This window comes from Asparagus officinalis, chromosome 2, assembly GCF_001876935.1.
Source record: "Asparagus officinalis chromosome 2, Aspof.V1, whole genome shotgun sequence".
In the NCBI taxonomy this organism is placed as follows: Eukaryota; Viridiplantae; Streptophyta; class Magnoliopsida; order Asparagales; family Asparagaceae; genus Asparagus; species Asparagus officinalis.
The window spans coordinates 82,443,933-82,464,743 of record NC_033795.1 but is presented as its reverse complement, the minus strand read 5'-3'; the positions used below and the strand labels follow the sequence as shown (position 1 = coordinate 82,464,743).

At 38.6% G+C, this 20,811-nt stretch overlaps 1 protein-coding gene across 2 annotated transcripts; it reads left to right on the top strand.

Moving 5' to 3' along the window:
* On the top strand, nt 3,162-12,736 carry LOC109831861 (kinesin-like protein KIN-14Q). Of its 2 annotated transcripts, none has more exons than XM_020399327.1 (19): nt 3,162-3,469; nt 4,710-4,876; nt 4,954-5,088; nt 5,542-5,790; nt 5,875-5,946; nt 6,030-6,098; nt 6,234-6,317; nt 6,426-6,560; nt 6,636-6,717; nt 7,017-7,112; nt 7,209-7,385; nt 7,480-7,586; nt 7,696-7,874; nt 8,024-8,185; nt 9,070-9,323; nt 9,407-9,570; nt 9,652-9,822; nt 10,664-11,061; nt 12,095-12,736. In XM_020399327.1, exons 1-19 carry the CDS (start codon nt 3,352-3,354, stop codon nt 12,246-12,248), a joined length of 2,973 nt encoding a protein of 990 aa, XP_020254916.1. In that variant the 5' UTR covers nt 3,162-3,351; the 3' UTR covers nt 12,249-12,736. The 2 variants fall into 2 exon arrangements, with proteins under 2 accessions (XP_020254916.1, XP_020254915.1); XM_020399326.1 differs by having other exon boundaries at nt 6,231-6,317.

The following is a 20,811-nucleotide window of genomic DNA, read 5'->3' as shown; positions in this document are numbered from 1 at the left end:
GTTTAAAGAATATATACTTATGTTTGAGTATATATGGGTTTGTCATTATCCGAGCATGTTTGGTAAATGGTCAAAATGACTTATAACACTTTGAGATTTTAGCTAGTGGCTTGCTTTGGCTTATTATCCACTAAAAAAAGCTACGGTATCCTAGCTAATTTTTTGGCGGATTACAAGCTACGAAGTTTGACCAAATAAAAGTCATATTTATACCTATCATTTTCTCACAAAATTCCAAGCAATGTTCTTTTCGGTGAATATTAAAGTTATGTCTGTTTTAGTCTTTTTGACAACAGTTATGAATTATAATTCACTCATTTGTCCAACACTCTACTACTAAAATTGGATTATAATCCAATAAATTTACCGAACTATGCATTATAATCTACTTAGATGCCAAACTTGCTCTTATTTACTCCAGTGGAGAGAATCCAAATCCGTACACTAAAGCTTGCATTGCTGGGTTTTTTTGTACTGATTTTATGTGCCATTTATACACTGATCTAAATTTGACAGTGGTACTTAATGATTTATATATATTTTTTAATTACTAAATAGTTTTTAGAATGCTAGTCATCTTTGTCCGTTAAGTTCGGCCGTGGGCCCAGATTTGTTGCTAGGCCGGCAGACTTTTTGCCACGTCACGCCGGCTTGGGGTGGGTCCGACCCCTCAGCTTTTCACCGCTCTCACAGGAAATAGTCGTGACCCTCCTTCTGGACTCGACCCGTTTGAACTTCCGCGTGCACACCACGTGCTATCAAACGCTTTTTGATTTTCTTTTTTTTTAATTTCTAAAAAGGAATTTTACCAAGCAAAGTTTATGGGCATAAATAACATAATAACTATACTTTGGTATCACAAAAACCTTAAACAGAACACATTGTAAGTTGTAACCATAATATATAAATTTAACCATTCAAAATTAATCTCGCTATCTTTGACTTCTATATACCTCCGCGCACAAAAAAAAAAAAAAAAGTGGATTCAGATTTTCTTTATAAAATTTGGTAAGATTATCTTTTCCTAAAGTTTTCACCTAATGTGGTCCACTCCCAACTTAATTTCCAAGCAAATTACATCATCTCATTGGCATTTGCTTAGCTCTCAATTCTGAATTATTTAACTTGATACAAAAGAAAAGCCAAAGGGATCAATTTCAATGCAATTGTTCTTTTTCAATCTAAAGATTCATTTGCCTCATATTAGATCAACATATATATGCTCATGGACCAACCTATAAGTCTCATAATAAGCCCCTCACAAAAAACACACTAATGAAGGATCCATGTTACCTAATGAGGCTCCATAACAATATCAAAATGAAAAAAGTTTTGTAAATAATTTAAAATTAGTAGGGGGCAATCAAGTAGATCTATATGGTGCCATATAACAATTCTTGCCAACTAACTTTTTTAACAACTATCTTCTAGCTTGGAATTGATGTTCCTCCATCTGTCTATCTTTTCATGTTTATGTTTAACTAATCTTGTACATGGCATGTTCCTTGGAAAACAATGCATGGTAATAATTAATTTAATAATGATTTATAAACAAAATGGTTTTTTTTTAGATATACCCCTTGGATCACGGTTATCGGCAAAATTATCATCAAATCTTAGTGTTTGCAAAACTACGCCTAATCGTCGACTTTGGAAAAAAAAATTCCCCCTCAAATCAATAAATCAATATCTTTGTTGGGCTAATTATTATATGCTAAATTTAGCTTATCAAAGTTTTTTTTTTTGGGGGGGGCGTAATTTGGAGGTGTGTATATATATACGAGTTTTCTCTAGAGTGCCCATGGGCACTCTATAAGAGAGGAGAGAGATAGAGAAAAATGAATGAGGAGAGGATCCCAATGCAAATTAGGACTCCCCTTCTTCATTCATTTCTCTCTCTCCTCTCTTATACAATGCCCATGGGCACTCTATAGAAAAACCGATATATATATACACACACCTCCAAATTACGCGCCAAATAAGAAACCAAAAAAAAAGACCTAAAAAATGAAAGGAGAAGAAAATCCATCCTAGTGTAAATTTAGGTGCTAATTATTTGTGCCCTTTAGGATTACTCCTTTTATCCCAACAAACGTGGAGGATGAAGTCTAAATGTGGAAAGGAATCTTTTAAGGCCAATATAGTTAAGATCATGAGAATCTAATTGATGTACCTTCTTCTTAGGGGGAAACGCAAGAGCCCAAATAGGAAGCATCAACATTTTTTTCTTTTTTTTTTCTTAATTAGACCCCTAATACTTACCTTTGTTTCTCATTAAGCCCTATTCTTTTGCACTATTTTGGCATTACATTTATCTCACATTTAATTGAAGACTATATAGGTTAAGGATTTTACAATGCAAAATGTTTCCTCCTTTTTCTTTCTTTTCCTCTTCCTTTTGAACCTACATTTAATTGAAGACTACATAGGTTAAGGATTTTACAATGTGAAATGTTTCCTCCTTTTTTCTTTCTTTTCCTCTTCCTTTTGAACCCAATCAATATATATAGAAAATATTCTAACGGCACGCTTTTAGAAAAATTCTTTTTGATGAATATGTTACTAGAAACATTGCCTTTCTGAAAACATGACTTGAAATTTTTTTTACATATTCTTTTTCCCCAAAATATTTATTATTTATTAGTAAAACTTTTCGTTCTTTTGACATATTTTCAAAGAGTAAATATATTAATGAAGAACCATGAACTTGTGATTGCTTTTACAATTAGGGCCTGTTCGTTTGCCTAAAAAAACGAGGGAAATCAAAGAAATGGAAAACTATTAAAATGAAGAATTGTTTTAGGGATGGAAATGGAGGAAATGGTGAGTTTTAAGATTTTCACCATTTCCATTTCTATTTCTTGGTTTTTATAAAAAAAACGAACAGGCCCTTAAAAAAAACCTCTTATGATTATAGCAACATAAAAAATTATGCCTTCTCAAAATAAACATAATAAAGTAAGAAAATTATTCATCATCATTAACTTACACATCTTACATTAAAATATAGCTTCAGTACAGACAATTCTAATTACAGGGTTGTATCTGCAAAATAAAACCCACAAATAAAAGACCGTTGCTGCGACTCCGACAAAGGCGAGACCTTTACACAAAGAAAAAGGAAAAACAAAAAAAAAAACAAAAAAAAGGGAAAAAAAAAGCCAAGCGCCATCATTAATTCAAGAGAGAGAGGGAGAGAGAGAGGCGCAAAGGAGCTCCCTTCTCTCTCTTCTTCAATGTCCTGAACCCAGATAACCCATCAGCATCCTCCTCTTTTTCTCTGTTTTCTTGCTATTTTTGGGTGAATTTTTGTGCGGTTTTGGCCGACATTTGTTGGTTATTTTTTTGGAAATGGATTCTGAGGGGATTATCTCAATGTCGGTGGCTTCGGTTGTTGAGGATGTAATTAAACAGCATGGGACGAGGCTTAGCGACATTGATTTGGCTTCAAGAAGAGCAGAGGAAGCAGGTGATTTTGTTGTTGTTTTTTTTTTGCTTGAAGTTTTGATTTTATTTTCTGGATTTTACGATTAACGTTGTTTATTGGTGACTATGGTGATATGGGCCATTTTTAGTTTCTGTAATGATGCATTATGGAGTGCAACTCAAAGTATTTTTTTACGAAACTTTTTCTTGGAGAGATTGTATTTTGGTGACCCTTTTGGTCCTTTGAAAAAAATGAAATTCGATGATTATAACAATTTTTTTTCCTGCAATGATGTATTGTGGAGTGCAATTCAGAGTTTTTTTCCACCCTGAAGAGATTGCATCTTGGTGTTCATAATTATGTTTGATTTTGGTATTTTCCCTAGGTTCCATGATAAGGATTATATTTATGATTATCATGAAATGGGTCTGTTTCAAGCTTCTGCAATGATGCGTTGTTGGAGAATTAAAATTATTCTTTTTTTTTCCATCGAGTAATTTTGGCATTTTAGTTTAGAAATTTAAGTTGACGTATTTAATTTTCTCCAAGGAGTTAATTTAGTAATAAAAAAATTTGATCATCCTACTACATAAATTCTCTATTTGGTTGCTATACATGGCCGATTTCTGGGAATTGTGTGCCCAAATAATCTGTTGGCCTAATTTTTTTCTGAGGCTTTTAAGAAATACTATACCTTGATAATATCCTGAGGGGTCTCCGTAGAAAGTTATTTTAGCTTTTTTATACGTTGGAATCAGACCATTGTGTATAAAGACAAAGAAATTTAAACTGAACTGCATGATATGGCCAAAATTGATATCTAAAAAGATTACGGCGGAGTTTTTCTTTGCTTTTGGTTTTGATGCTGAATCTTATGATTTTGGTTCGCACAGAATGAGAATTTGTTCTATGGACTTGTAACCTATATCAAGTGTGGAGTAGCAAAGCAACAAAAAGAGGGTTAATTGTGGATAGACCCCTTGCACTTCTTTGTTGCAGATAGAACCCCTGGATTCTCTACTCCTTACTTTCAGATTAAGATTGGGCTCTTCATAAGCTGAAACATATGAGCTTTGTAAACTAAATTACTAGCTATAAACTTGCATGATGATCATTACATATAACTAATTTAAACGGGAAAACTAACGGAGTTGAACATCCATGGGGTCTATCTGCAACATAGAAGTATCTAAACCCAATTAACCCAAAAAATGTACCAAGGTGTCGTAGGAAACTTGAAACTTCTGTATCAAATTCTTTCTGATTATATATATAATGACAGCGACAAGAAGATCAGATGCAGCCAGATGGCTCAGAAGAACAGTCGGAGTAGTAATTGGAAAAGATTTACCCGAACAGCCCTCAGAGGAAGAATTCAGGCTCGGGCTAAGGAATGGGATCATTCTATGCAATGCCTTTAACAAAGTTTATCCCGGTACTATTCCCAAGGTTAGGACTAGCTCTTAATTATTTCCCTTTTTCATTTTCATCATCTATAGTATTTAGCCATTTGATGTAAAATTTAGGTGGTAGAGGCTCCTGCAGATTCCCCAGATGGAGCAGCACTCTCTGCATTTCAGTACTTTGAGAATGTCAGAAATTTCCTTGTTGCCTTGGAAGAGAAGGGTCTTCCCACATTTGAGGCTTCAGATTTGGAAAAGGTGATAAATATGCGAAAAAAATTTGGCTAATCTATGGATGATGTTTGATTCTTGGTTTTCCTTAAGATAAAATGAAATTGGTTGTTTAGGTGTTGATGTTGGAGAATACGAACCATTGCTCATGTTGAGATTTTTGGAGACTATTCTTGGTTGTTTTAGATGACTTCATTATATAATGTATAGATAACCCAAGCTTCTTTGGGCAACAGTATTTTTTCTTAGGTGTCTATGGGGTTGACTATGTTGGTCGCGTAACCTGAGAGCATTTGAGCCATGGAGTATAAGATTCCTAGTTCTCTCTGTTTTTTTTAATAATTTTATTAATTACTTTGGTCAACCTATTATAAGACTAATGGGAATCCATATAATCAACAAATTTCTCGTTTATAATGTCTTTTTATTTATAGTTCTTTGCCGAATTCAAATCTTCTTATTTGATTTCTTGAACTGCAGGGTGGCAAAGGCTCCCGAGTTGTGGATTCTGTTTTGGCTCTTAAATCCTATAGTGAATGCAATCAAATGGGAAAAAATGGTTACACGAAATATGGTGGGCTAATAAAACCTACCGGCTCAATGAAGTCTTTCTTTAAGAGAAATACAGAAGCTTTCATGAATACTTTGTACAGAAATCAGTTACTGAATGATAAATCCCACGATGATCACAACTTAAATGAGGACTTCTCAATTGAGTCAACTGAAATGGTTGGTAAGCTGAATTTGTTTAATTTGAAATGCACCATTCAAGCATAACTACATATGACGATAAATTCATAATGTTTGTCTCAGAAATCTTCAGATTCTGTAAGTATGCTTGTTCGCTCAGTTCTATCAGATAAAAAGCCTGAAGAAGTCCCACAAGTAAGGACATTACTTGTGTTGTACTAGTTATCTGAACACTATTAAGGGGTATAAAGGAAATTTACGGTTTTGATCCTTTTCAGATTGTGGAGGCAATGTTGAGTAAAGTTATGCAAGAATATGAGCGACGAATTGCAAATCAAAATGAGATGGTAAGCTTTGTTTCTTTTATTTATAGTTCATAATCTCTAATATGTCCTATTTCACGGGCTAATAATGGTTCACTTAGATGATGCTAGTTAATGTCATAAATCTATGGTTTGAACAAACTTCTTATAAATCAGCAGGTGAGAAGAACTGAAAATGATATATCTGTTGGCAGAAAATCTTGTCCTGCAATGGAAATTGAATCGACTTCTGCTGTAAGAAAGGTAATTTCTATATGTATACATATCATATAAGAATACGGTTCATTTAGAGTTTATTGTCATACAAGGTTTATATAGTACAAACGATGACTATAGTATTTAATATTTTAGGTAGAAGTCGCAGAAGATAATTCAACAATGACCAATGCAGCTGACCATCAAGCAAAATTGATAGATGAAGAGTCGTCGAAGAGGAGAATTTTGAAGCAGAAGTTAATTTTTGATCACCAACAAAGAGGGATTGAGGTAGAGTTCACCCATTTTACTGCATTTTAAAGTAATTATGGTGATTATAACATGCTAATAAGGAATTATTATTAGGAACTGAAATATACACTGCATACTGCTAAGGCTGGTATGGAGTTCATGAGGAGTCAGTATTGTCAGGAGTTCAATAACCTCAGTAAGTCAAAACACTCTGGTTTTTATTTAGGCTTATTTCACTTTGGTAGCCCAGGGTTGACATTTTTTTTCTCTTTGATACCCCAAAGTATTTCTTTAACACTTTGATACCCCCAATGTTTCAATCTCATTTCACTTTGATGCCACTGCCCATATTATGTTAGATTTTCCGTTAAATTTGTATCACATGTTTAGCATGGGATACTGAACTTTTGGGGTACCAAAGTGAATACAAGCTTTTATTTAATATCAGAAATTGTCAGAGACAAGCTCATTTGATATGCTTCTTTCTTGCTATAGACAAGCATTTGCAGGTCCTCTCTAATGCTGCATCCGGATACCACAAAGTCCTTGAGGAGAACAGGAAGCTTTATAATCAAGTCCAAGACCTTAAAGGTAACCATCTTTGTTTTTAAAACTAATGTATTATTATCCTTAAAAATCAAAATTCATCCAAAATTGAATTTCTCTGTTTTAAATGCCCCCTATTAGGAAATATTAGGGTATATTGTCGGGTGAGACCTTTCCTACCGGGGCAACAAAGTGGTATGAGCACTCTTGGTCGTCTAGATGATGGAAGCATTACAATCATCACCCCTTCAAAATATGGCAAAGAAGGCCGTAAATCTTTTAACTTTAATAAAGTATTCGGCCCTTCAGCAACCCAAGGTTGATTTAATAATCCCTCAAATTGTCGGTACTTGGTATTTTTCAACTTACAATATACTCATGCCCACCAAACTTATTTTATGTTATGGCGCAGAGGAAGTCTTTGCGGATACCCAACCTCTAATTCGGTCTGTTCTTGATGGCTACAATGTGTGCATCTTTGCATATGGTCAGACTGGATCAGGCAAAACTTTCACTATGGTAAATACATCAAATATATATTGTACTTGTACATCAATTCACATGAATTTTTAAGCTAGTACCTAAACTGAAATATTGTGGAGTAATTTTTTATGGGTCTCTCATGCAGAGTGGACCTGACGAACTCAATGAACAAAGCATCGGAGTAAACTACAGGGCGTTAAATGACCTCTTTTATCTCTCAGAACAAAGAAAAGGCACATTTCATTATGAAATTTCGGTTCAAATGATTGAGATTTACAATGAGCAAGTGAGAGATCTCCTTGATAGTGATGGTCTTAACAAGAGATATCCTTTTATAAGCATATTTCTGGTTATCGATTCTTCCACCTTTTTTCTATATTATTTATTTAAATCAAATATACATCATTTCTTCTTCTTCTTCTTCTTCTTCTTCTTCTTTTTGTATATGACCAATTTCCTTTACATGTAACTACATTAGAAATACGTAACAGCTCACAAAATGGGCTCAACGTTCCAGATGCAAATGTGCTCCCAGTTTCATGCCCTTCTGATGTTATTGAACTGATGAATCTCGGGCATAGAAATCGTGCTGTTAGTGCAACAGCCATGAATGATCGAAGCAGTCGATCTCATAGGTCTGATTTTTCTAGAATCATATTCCTACTTCATTTATAGATCCACATATGCTTATCTATGTCGGATTTCCGAATGTATGCCCCTTAAATCATGCTTGTTTGCAAAACTAAAACTACCCCACCGATTGTCAATATTTCAAAACCATCCCCGGCCCCCCCCCCCCCACCCCCCGAACAAAAAGGCCAAATGCATCAACTTTGGCAAAATATACCTTGAAATCAACAAATCATCAATTTTGATAGGCTAATTCATAGTTGCATGGAACCTGGTTTCTTCTGGTTCACAGAATGGGAACGGAAGCGTGGTACGCCACTTATTTGGAATCATGTACGAGGGGACCAGGCTTACATGGTACGCTATCCATAGTTACATTAGGTTCAGTTTCTAAATGTAGGAATCTGAGTGCCTTCTGAACAATTTTCTGCATAGAGTCAAATTCAAGGATCGATAATGGTAAACACTTTTTGTTGTTTATCTGTCTGAAAATGGTTTTTTTCTTCAAAATATTAACTAATTTTAGTTCTTAATTGGGTATGCGGGTACATGACTCAATTCGCTAATGTACCGTGTTCCGAGACAATTAAACTCGGGTTGTGGTTCGCTATAGTATCCCACATTCCCGACATATATGGGCTAATTTGTGGCCGAAATGTAAAAATATCAACCAAATAGATAAGTTTTTATTATCATCATGTCCAAGTTGACAATTTATCGATTTTTTTTGGGGTGTTTTTCCCAGAGTTGATGATTTGGTGGGGGTTGTTTTGCAAATATTGAGATTTGGGGGGCAATTCTGCAAATATGCATGATTGAAGAGGTATTTGTACGAAAAATATCTTATAGTTATGATTATATATGTGATATGGGTGGATTTTTCTGGCAGCTGTTTGACCATTCATGTTAATGGGAAAGATATGACATCGGGCTCCACGTTTAGAGGGAGCATGCATCTAGTGGATCTTGCTGGTAGCGAAAGAGTAGACAAATCTGAAGTTAAAGGAGATAGACTTAAGGAGGCACAGCATATAAATAAATCTCTTTCAGCACTAGGAGATGTGATATCCTCACTTGCTCAAAAGAACTCTCATGTACCTTACAGGAATAGTAAACTCACACAGTTACTTCAAGATTCCCTTGGTAAGATATGAACTTTGATAATGCAGCCACATAAATGTCTCTTATCACCATATAATTAATCTTGCATTGTTTATGATATTTAGGAGGACAAGCGAAAACACTGATGTTTGTGCACATCAGTCCTGAGATGGATGCTGTTGGTGAGACTCTCAGCACGCTTAAATTTGCTGAAAGGGTTGCAAGTGTTGAGCTTGGTGCTGCAAAGCTAAATAAAGACAGTGGAGATGTTAAAGAACTCAAAGAGCAGGTCACTTTCAAGAGTCCTCATTGCATTCTTGAACGAATATACAGAATCTATTAGTTTTATGATTTTTCTTTCTCACTTCAGATAGCTCAACTTAAGGCGGCGCTGGCGAGGAAAGAGGGAGAATCGGAGCCCTTAAGAAGTACTATGTCGAGTCCTGATATGTTTAGAATGAAGAATAATTGTATAGAATCATCTGCAGAGGACCTTATGAGTAATCACAGGCAGCCAATGGAGGATGTCGGAAACCTGGAGGTAAGTTTGTCTATGCTAATTTGTTGAGCTTTAAAAATCCATGTTCTCAAGAACCCTCATAGTGAGAAACACTTTTAGTGTTAATACCTTTCAACACCGTGTGATGGAAAGTCGATGCTTGGACCCCTTTTCACTCTGCAATCAAGTTTAGGAACATATAATTCTTGGATATTTTTTGTAAAAAATAAAATTTTGATTTAATTATAAAACTGAACCCACTTAACATGTATTTACAAAAACCGGCCAACTTTCAGAAAGTTAGCGGTTTTTTAGAGTTGGTTATCTTTTGAACTTTCAGCTTTATTAAATACGTGGGACTGCAGTCTCGGGATATCTTTGACTTGGGCTGTCAGTACTCCCGGATATTTACAAATCAGAATTGAAGAAAAAACAACCAAATTTATGAAAGTTGGTCAAGTTTTGTATAAAATGTTAGTTTTGTCTTTTTTATTTGTAATAAAATAAAAAATTGGTCTTTTCTTAAAATTGTTCATAATTATTTCATCCTTTATACAGGTACCCGTAGCCTGGTACAATATAGCCACTATACCTAATTAACTAATATATATCGGTAATATTCCAGAAAGTTGAACTGAATAGTTGACAAATATTTTATGCCCTGCCCTGCATGTATTCAAATGATCTCCAGGCATAGAGCTGTAAGTAGGACAGAATAAAAACTAAGCATGCACATAATTTTTTTGATATCATTGTCCGACGTTATTCCCTCTTCAAGGGTCTTATTGCTTTCTTTCTATCCATAGCACCAATTTCTTGTTTCAGACGAGACTGTTTTTTCCACAACATGAAGGATATTTACTCATGTTCTCATTTTCTGCAGGCCCGAGGTAATTCTGCACTGAGGCAAAAGAAGCCTAATTTTGACCTCCAACAGATCCTAATGTCGGCTGATGACACTGAAATAGGTTCCCAAAATTGGGTCGATAAGATCATGGTAAACAAGCTCGAGTCTACAGTCAGGGATGATTCTATAAGGGACGATGAATCTATAAGAAATGATTTCTTTTACCAAAGATATCTACCTGATACAAGAAAAGAAATACCAGAATTTGATACACGTAGGAATCGATTTGATTATGATTCAGATGACTCCGAGATGGCAACAAGCAATTCCTCGGAAGTGGACATGCATTATCAATTTAGTCTACCAAAGGCTTTTCCAAGATCTAACATGAAGCAGCCTAAATCAAAGATCTCGAAGAGCCCAGATATTACAAGGTAATTTGCTTTCTCTTCCCAATAAATTTATCATGTCTAATAATGAAATAATAAGAATATCAGATTCTCAATGTCAGAATATTCTTAATAAATATGACTATGCTTATGAACTACACTCCTAAGTTGTATTGCTACATCCTCATCCATACACCAACTTGAAATCTTCATAAAATCCTTGAATAGATTGTGCCAGAGAATATATCTTTATACATGAATCAGTCTCCTTTTATTTCTTCACATAAAAGGTGATACAAATATCGATGGTACAAAAACTTAAGCAGTTAGGTAGTGGACGAACTTACTATTTTTGTCCAATGTGAGACTATACGCACACATGAATCCCCAACCAAACTAACCCAAAAACGTAAGCAGTTAGGTAGTGGACGAACTTGTAATTTTTGTCCAATGTGAGACTATACGCACACATGTATCCCCAAGTAACAACAAACGCCTAATCATGAATTCTAGTTTATCTTCTTCATCACGACATATAATGAATCTTATTTAATGCTTCATTTTAGCTTTATAGTGACATATACCCATAAGCAGCAGGACACCTTGGTTTAGAAAATGATATTGGTCTTTTATGTCTACTAATTTTTCCACTTCTCCCTCCCTACTGTACTTCTCCCTCTTCTCTTCATTCCTCTTCATGTATATTCTAGGATTAACTGCGATAGACCCCTGCACAATAGCCGAATTGCAGATAGATCTCTGGTAGTTCTGTTGTTGCAGATGGAGACCCCCTGAGTGGAACTTTTTGACTTTTTACCCTCAGAGAAAGAGGGATTTTTTTTTTTTTTTTTTTTTTTTTTACAAATAGACCTCATGAGAGTAAAAGACTCAAAATTTTATTCGGGGGGCTTATCCACAATTGAGTGGTGGTACAGAGGGCAATAGTGCAGGATGTTAATCCGCAATTAACCCTGTATTCTACAACTATTGTCTAGTTAATAAATTTCATTGCCATCTTGCCCCGGTTACTGAAAAAAATCATTTTTTTCATGTTACTTTTTGGTGTTCTCTAATGCAGGACTGCAAGTAATTCACACATCCCTTCTCCGTCTCGAAAAGTTTCAAACGGGGCGACGACCCAGACACCAAACCGGATGGTGAGGCCCCATTCAGCTGGCAGCGGCGAAAAGAAACGAGCAGTTTCCAACGGAAAGATTGTAAATGGGAAGTAGATTGATGATAAAAATAGAGGTTCTTGTTTGGCTTTCCTTTGGTTTTGGCTTGAGAGATTTTGAGTGGCAATAATTCCAGTTGCTTGTATCTGTAAGTATTTGGTGGTTGAGATCAGAATCAGGTATATATGCTTTAAGACTGGTCAGATTGTATCAGAACTTATTCTTTATTTTTCATGTTTATACTAGGAGAAAATTACAGGAAAAGAAAAGGAGAGGGGGAAAAAATGTATCAAGAAGGGCAGTGAAAAGAAAATCAAACAGTGGGTTTTTTTCCAAAATTTTGCAGCAACAGATTATGTGCAGTTCAAGCATTTTTCTCTCTATCTTATGCCTGATCTAAGTTCAACTTTGTAGAGTGTACACTATAGTGTATGTTTGGTTCTTAGCAGTTATTGCCATAAGAACACGCAAATTTGTTTTAACGACAAGTTGTTTTGTTATAGATGCAACAATTATATAATTTGCAATGTATATTTTTGGGTTAATTGCACATTGGTCTAATTTTTGTTCAGTAATGCGGACCATTCAGTTTCAGATCATACCGTAATTAGCATCACACAATGCAGGAAAGCCACTCATCAAATTGTTAGTCTAAGGTGTAGACCCAAAGTCGAGATAAGAACTGGAATCAAAACGACAAGAAAAACAAGCAGACGGATCTACGGTCGACCGCGACGGTCGATCGCGAACGTGCACAAAAGTTGGGAGGAGCTGAAGCTGAAGGCGGTCGACCGCGCTAACCCTGTAGAGTTTTTTGGTCTCAGGTTTTGATCGCGGTCGACCGCTCAACTCTCTGGAATTTCCGCAGTCGACCACGGCGCAGTCAAACAAAATCCTGTTCTGTTTTGGATTCTGTTTCACGCAGGATTCTATATATACCCCAAACGTTTTTAGGGTTTAAACAACACGAAAAAAGAGAGCTTTTTGACTGCAACGAGAGAGAGAATCTCAGAGAGATTAATCTCTTGTTTGAGAGCTTGTATTTTCTTCTTCAATTAATATAAGAATTGTGTGGTGTGGCTCCCGAGGACATAGGCACGTTGCCGAACCTTGTTAAATCGGTGTGTTCGTCTCCTTTACCAATTTTGCAAGGTTAGATCTTTATGTGTGGCATTTTTTCCTACTTTCCTACTTTCAACACAAGGTTCGTAAGGGCAAGGTTCGATTTGACTGTTTCGAACCCCAACAACTGGTATCAGAGCTTCGTTCAGCAATTTGTGTGAAAGCCATGGCAGAGGAAAACAAATCAAAGATCGAGAAGTTTGGAGGTTCAAACTTCGCCTACTGGAAGTCGCAGATGGAGGACTATCTGTACCAGAAGGACTTGTATCGCCCGTTGATGGGCAAAGAAAAGGAAAAGAAGAAGGAGGAGTCAGATGGTGATTGGGAGATACTGGATAGGAAGGCTCTAGGGCAAATCCGATTGTCGCTTGTCAAATCAGTAGCCCACAATATTCTGAAGGAGAAAACGACGGTAGGGCTTATGGAAGCGCTCGCGAAGATGTACGAGCAACCGTCGGCAGCAAACAAGGTGCATCTCGTCAAAACTCTTTTCAACCTTAAAATGGCAGAATGACGGTCCTTCACGATGCATCTCAGCGAGTTCAACACGATTATTGATCAACTTATCTCTGTGGACATCGCGTTCGATGACGAAGTGCAGGCCAGGTTATTACTATCGCAGTTGCCGGATAGTTGGGCAAGTTGTGTGATGACTATCAGCAATTCGGTGGGGAAGGACAAGTTGAAGCTGAACGAAGTTGTGAGTATGATTCTATCCGAGGAGGTTAGAAGAAAATCGTCCGAATAAGAGGGTTCAGGTTCAGCTCTAAGTTTTGAGCAGAGAGGCAGAAGCCAGAAGAAAGGGAACCAGAACAGGAATCGGTCGAAATCAACAAAGAAGAGGTCAAACTCAAAAGTTAGAACCATCAAAGGGAAGTGTTTGAACTGCGGCCAGGAGGGCCATATGTCTTCGGTCTGTAAAGCGCCAAAGAAGGATGCAGGTGAGCAGGAGGCTCATATCGTGCATGATGCATTGATCCTTGCTATGGACAGCGATTCTGATTCTTGGGTCATCGACTCAGGAGCTTCTTTTCACGCCACTGTTAATAGGAAACTTCTTCAAAACTATGTAGCAGGGGACTTTGGTAAGGTAACTTGGGGGACAATAAGCCTTGTAATATTGTTGGAAAGGGCGACGTTCAGATACAGATGAAGGGCTCTAAGTGGAACTTGAAGAACGTGAGACATGTGCCGAAGCTGAAGAGGAATCTTGTTTCGTTGGAACAGCTTGGAGCAGAAGGCTACGTTTCGACATTCACCGGGGATTCGTGGAGAATCTCGAATGGTACGATAGTTGTTACCCGAGGTAATAAAACAGGAACTCTCTACCTTACTTCACATGCGAGTGACACCCTCGCAATTACAGCTGACAAGGAAAGTACAGATTTGTGGCACAATAGGCTGGGACACATGAGCGAGAATGAGATGAAAATTCTACATTCACAAGGGAAGCTAACCGGCATTGATTCAGTGGAAGTCGGTGTTTGTGAGTACTGCATCTTCGGGAAGCAGAAGAGAGTTAGTTTCCAGAAGGGTGGAAGGCCACCTAAGGCTCAGAAGCTAGAATTGATTCATACAGATGTATGGGGTCCAGCTAGTGTGTCTTCTCTTGGCAGTTCGAGATACTACGTCACCTTTATCGACGATCACTCGAGGAAGGTGTGTGTTTACTTCATGAAGCACAAGTCAGAGATGTTCGAAATCTTCAAGAAGTGGAAGGCCACGATCGAGAATGAGACAGATCTGAAGGTGAAGTGCTTGAGATCAGATAATGGTGGAGAATACGAGCTGGAGGAGTTCAAGAGGTTCTATGCTATGAATGTGATTCGTTTAGAGAGAACTACTCCAGGTACGCCGCAGCAGAATGGTGTTACAGAGAGGATGAACAGGACCTTGGCAGAGCGTACGCGGAGCATGCGATTACATGCAGATCTGCCTAAGACATTTTGGGCGGACGCGTTGCATACAACAGCTTACTTTATTAATCACGGGCCATCGGTTCCATTAGATTTTGGGATTCCAGAGGAGGTTTGGAGTGGCAAGAAGATAAATCTCTCACACTTGCGGGTATTTGGCTGCGTGGCATATGTTTATATCAGTGACCATATCAGGGACAAGCTAGAGCTAAGTCACAGAAGTGTACATTCATTGGATATGGCGTTGATGAGTTTGGATATCGTCTGTGGGATGAGAAGAACAGGAAGATCATCAGGAGCCGGGATGTGATATTCAATGAGGAGGTGATGTACAAGGACAGAGACAATGCCAAGGATAGCTAAAGCAGTGGGAGCAGTACTACGGATACAGGTGGATCCGAGTACATGGATTTGGAGGAACTTCCAGATAAGGGCAACAGCGTTAGTTCTGACCGTAGAACGGAGGAGACTCCAGGAGCAGAAACTACTACCCAGGACGTGGATTTTAGGAGGTCATCCAGGGTACCCAAACCTAACCCCAAATACCTCTCATCACTTGATTATCTACTCTTGACAGATAGTGGAGCCGGAGTACTATGAAGAGGCAATACAAGTGAGTGAATCTTAGCAGTGGGAGCATGCGATGCAGGAGGAGATGGATTCTCTACTCACTAATGAGACATGAGAGTTAGCCCAGCTACCTGCGTAGAAGAAAGCCTTACACAATAAATGGGTCTACCGGGTCAAGCAGGAAAGTAATGGAAGCAAGAGGTACAATGCCAGATTAGTCGTGAAGGGGTTTCAACAGCGGGAAGGAGTAGATTACACAGAGCTATTTTCCCCTGTTGTGAAACTCACAACCATCAGAGTGGTGTTGAGTTTGGTGGCTGCAGAAGACCTCTTTCTTGAACAGTTATATGTAAAGACTGCCTTTCTTCATGGTGACTTGGATGAAGAAATCTACATGAAACAACATGTTGGTTTCATTAAGAAATGAAAGGAAGAGATGGTGTGCAAGCTCAATAAGAGCTTATATGGTTTGAAACAGGCTCCGAGACAGTGGTACAAGAAGTTTGATTACTTCATGCAGAGCAATGGCTAAAGAATATGCAATTCAGATCACTGTTACTACTTCAAGAGGTTCGAGTCCAGCTTTATCATATTGTTATTGTATGTTGATGATATGTTGGTAGCAGGACCGTGTTTAGAGGAGATCAATAGCTTAAAGAAGCAGTTGGCTAAGGAATTTGCAATGAAGGATCTAGGTGCAGCTAAGCAAATTTTAGGGATGCGAATCAGTAGGGATGAAGCTGAAGGGACACTGAGATTGAGCCAAGCTGAATACATTAAGAAGGTACTTCAGAGGTTCAACATGCAGAATGCTAAAGTTGTTAGCACACCCCTTGGAGGTCAGTTCAAGCTATCTGAGGAGCAATCGTCTAAGACAGATGCAGATAGAGAGCATATGAGCAGGGTGCCATATTCTTCGGTCATTGGGAGCCTTATGTACGAGATGGTTTGCACGAGGCCGGACATCGCCCATACAGTGAGAGTTGTGAGCAGATTTGCAAGCAATCCAGGGAAGCAGTATTGGGAGGCCGTGAAGTGGATAATGCGGTACTTGAGGGGGACAACGAACAAGCCACTATGTTTCAGGAGGAAGGAGTTAGTGCTGCAGGGATACGTAGATGCAGACTTCGTCGGTGATCATGATACGAGGCGAAGCACCACGTGTTATGTTTATACCTTAGCGTTGACAGCAGTGCGCTGGGTCTCACATCTGCAAAAGATTGTAACTTTATCTACAACCGAGGCTAAGTATGTTGCGGTGACTGAAGCAAGCAAGGAGATGATATGGTTGAACGGGTGCTTGGAAGAGTTGGATCTGAAGCAAGGGAGATGAGTTCTTTATTGTGATAGCCAGAGCGCTATACATCTTGCCAAAAATCCAGTATATCATGCTAAAACGAAGCACATCGACGTTAAATACCATTTTATACGCTCGCTAGTTGAAGATGGAAAGTTGCATTTAATGAAGATTTTGGAGAGATAAAATCTGGCGGACATGTTGACGAATGCAGTCACCATTGAGAAACTAGAGTTATGTGCAACTTCAGTTGGCATTCACAAGTAGAAGACGAAGGCGGAGCCATACTACGAGGATCGGCGCGATCGTCGGGATATTGTTGATTAAAGAAAGAGTTTTTTCGAGGGAAAAGATACATGCGAAGGAGGGAGAGTTTGGGTGAACTCATTGCAGGCACTTTGGTCTCCAAATGAGAGATTGTTAGTCTAAGATGTAGACCCAAAGTAGAGACAAGAACTGGAATCAAAACGATAAGAAAAACAAGCAGACAGATCCACGGTCGACCGCGACGGTCGACCGCGAATGTGCGAAAATTGAGAGGAGGCTGAAGTGAAGGCGGTCGAACCGCGGCGGTCGCCGCACCAACCCTGTAAAGTTTTTTTGGTCTCCGGGTTTTGATCGCGGTCGAGCCGTGCGCTCGACCGTCGCGGTCGGACCGCTCCCCTCTCTGGATTTTCTACGTCGATCCGCGACGCAATCAAATAGAATCCTGTTCTGTTTTGGATTCTGTTTCACGCGGGATTCTATATATACCCAAATGTTTTTAGGGTTTAAACAATACGAAAAAAGAGAGCTTTTTGACTGCAAAGAGAGAGAGAATCTCAGAGAGATTAATCCCTTATTTGAGAGCTTGTATTTTATTCTTCAATTAATAAAAGAATTGTGTGGTGTGGCTCCCGAAGACGTAGGCACGTTGACGAACCTCGTTAAATCTATGTGTTCGTCTCCTTTACCAATTTTGCAAGGTTAGATCTTTATTTGTGGTATTATTTCCTACTTTCCTACTTTCAACACAAGGTTCGGAAGGGCAATGTTCGATTTGACTGTTTCGAACCCCAACACAAATACACTGTTTTTTTTTTAATTAGTGAATTGTCATTGGCCGAAACAAATGAAAATTATTAAGGCATTTAGAAGTATGCATTCTAGCATCATAGAACTAGTTTCAAAATTCACAGTTTCATTGACTATATAACCCACTATGTTTTTTCTTTTTCATTTGTTTTTTAATCTAATGCCAGTTAACTATGGACGCTTCAATTTTCACTGTTCTCATAGTCTATAACTCACAGTTTTTTTTTTTCATTTTTGTTAGTTTTGATCCAATAAAAATTACTGATGCATACTGAAAAAAATAATGATTTATATGGGCTATAACCCACGATCTTTGTTAATTTTGTTTGTTTTGTACCTCTCTGCAACTCCATTATGCTGAGGTGTGCCGTACTCTGTCCTCTGATGCTGAATACCATGTGTTGATACTAAAGATCACATAGCTAATTAGAGCTATCCTCGGATGAGTGCGGCTCGGGTCCTCACGCTGATGGTGAAGAGGGAGTAGATGTGAGATGAGGCCGACCCCTCCTCTGACTATATGCCTGATTTTTGAACTGGGATGTTTGGTTTTGCTGCAAAGACAAGAAGAACAAACCCGTAAGAGGGTGGGGACTAATTCTCTCGTGGTACCTCCGACGGTCAAGTTAGCTGATGAGCTTGAGTGGAGTTTAAGGGAAAGTCCCAAGACCATTGAGGTCCTTGTAAAGAGTATACCGAGTTATGATTTCTTAGTTTGCTTATCTCCTAAGAGGAAGAAGTAGCTAAGCCCCCCTACGTTCTCACCCCCTCCCCCTTTTTATAGTCGGTCGCCTCTGAGGTATTGACCCCTGGCTTTGACTTTGCACAGGAGGACGGTTGTGGAGTGAGCAGGTTGTCTGTTGAATAATTCTCCATTTTACAGATGTCGACTGGCGACTGGAGAGGAAGTCACTTAGGTATGGAGAGGACATCTCCGCAATATTCTGGAAGTGACAGATGGGTGTGGTAAAAGGCACGCTGGTAGCTGAGTCATCCCTCATTTTTACAGGTGTCGACTGGCGACTGGAGGAGAAGTCACTTCAGTATGGAGAGGACTGTAGGCGTGAAAAAATACTGATAGATATCCAAACATAGAGAAGATCACCCAAAGTCACAAGAATGAACCTCATATTGTCTTGAAAATAATAATAATAATAATAATAATAATAAGACAAGTATAGACAGTCTCGCTAGCGAGACAGTGTTTGCTGTCTCGCCAACGAGACAGTGTTTGCTGTCTTGCCAGCGGGACAGTGTTTGTTGTCTCGCCAGCAGGACAGTGTTTGCTGTCTCCTAAGGATGTAACCGGTGCTTGCCATACATCAGAATGAACCAGTTCCAGAATAGTCTTGCTTCTAGAACTCGATGTGTTGAACTTTAGCCGATGCTGCTTACTTGTAACACAATGCTCGCAGAATGGAAGAGCTACCGAATTAAGTCCAGGAAGCAGCTTCTGATCGGAGAGAACCTTCAAGCCTCGTTCTGACATGTGGCCTAGTTTGCGGTACCACACCATGGTTTGTTCTTCTCCACGGCTGGTTGATGCTACACATGAATCAGCTTCCTACATGGTTTCTCCCTTGAGCATATATAGATTTGCAGCTATCTTTTCTCCTTTTATCACCACAAGCGTCCCTCTACCAATCTTCATGATTCCATTTTCGATATGAGTTTTGCATCCGAGCTCATCTAATTGTCCCAAAGACAATAGATTCTTCTTCAAGCCCTTCACATGTCGCACATCTTGAATGGTGCGTATTGTACCATCAAACATTTTGATTTTGATAGTGCCAATACCAGAAATCTCCAAGGTATGATCATTCCCCATGAATACAGATCCTCCTGAGATAGGTTCATATTTGTGAAACCATTCTCTCTGAGAGGTCATGTGCCAAGAGGCTGCTGAATCCAGAAGCCAGACATCAGCAAACCTCTTTCTGCCTTCATCAACAGTGGTTGCTCCACTGAATAGAATTTTACCATCATCTGATGTGCTGACAACGCATCATTGAGATGTTGATGGCTCTGAAAACTTTTTCTCTCCACTCTTCTTATTGTGCCAACACTTCGATTTGACGTGCCATCTTTTGCCACAGTTATAGCATTTGACATTCTTCTTACTTCTTGATTTGGATCTACCATGGGTATGACTCCCACTGGAGCTACGTTCCGTTGATCTTCCTCTCGTCACCGATAAGACCTCCGCTTGTTGCGAACTTGCATGCCTGTCTTCCTTGTTCTTGCGCCAATTTTCTTCCTCCAGAACAGCGGCTGCAACATCGTCGAAGACTAGATTGTCCGTAAGGACGTTGTTTGTCAGGTTGATGATGAGTTGATCATACGAGTCAGGTAGACTCTGAAGTAGAAGTTCTGCACGTTCATTCGCACCAACTGTATACCCCAACGTTGTGAGTTGGGAGAACAATGTGTTTAGGGTGTTGATGTGGTCGGTCATCGATGTAAATTCCGCCATCCTCAGAGTGTAAAGTCTCCTTTTTAAGAAGATTTTATTGTGCATGGATTTCGCCTCATATAGCTTTGTTAGAGTATCCCAGATCTCCTTTGCTGTCTTCTTCTCCTCTATGCTTGACAGCACTCCGTCTGCTAATGCCAGATGGAGATTTGCAATAGCATTTTCGTC

What these genes read in the sequence shown, in the direction of transcription:
- LOC109831861 (XM_020399326.1), top strand. Translation starts at nt 3,352, where the DNA reads ATGGATTCTGAGGGGATTATCTCAATGTCGGTGGCTTCGGTTGTTGAG. An exon ending in GTTACTTCAAGATTCCCTTG is followed by an intron (nt 9,324 to 9,406) that starts GTAAGATATGAA and finishes TATGATATTTAG; the next exon opens with GAGGACAAGCGAAAACACTG. An exon ending in TTAAAGAACTCAAAGAGCAG is followed by an intron (nt 9,571 to 9,651) that starts GTCACTTTCAAG and finishes TTCTCACTTCAG; the next exon opens with ATAGCTCAACTTAAGGCGGC.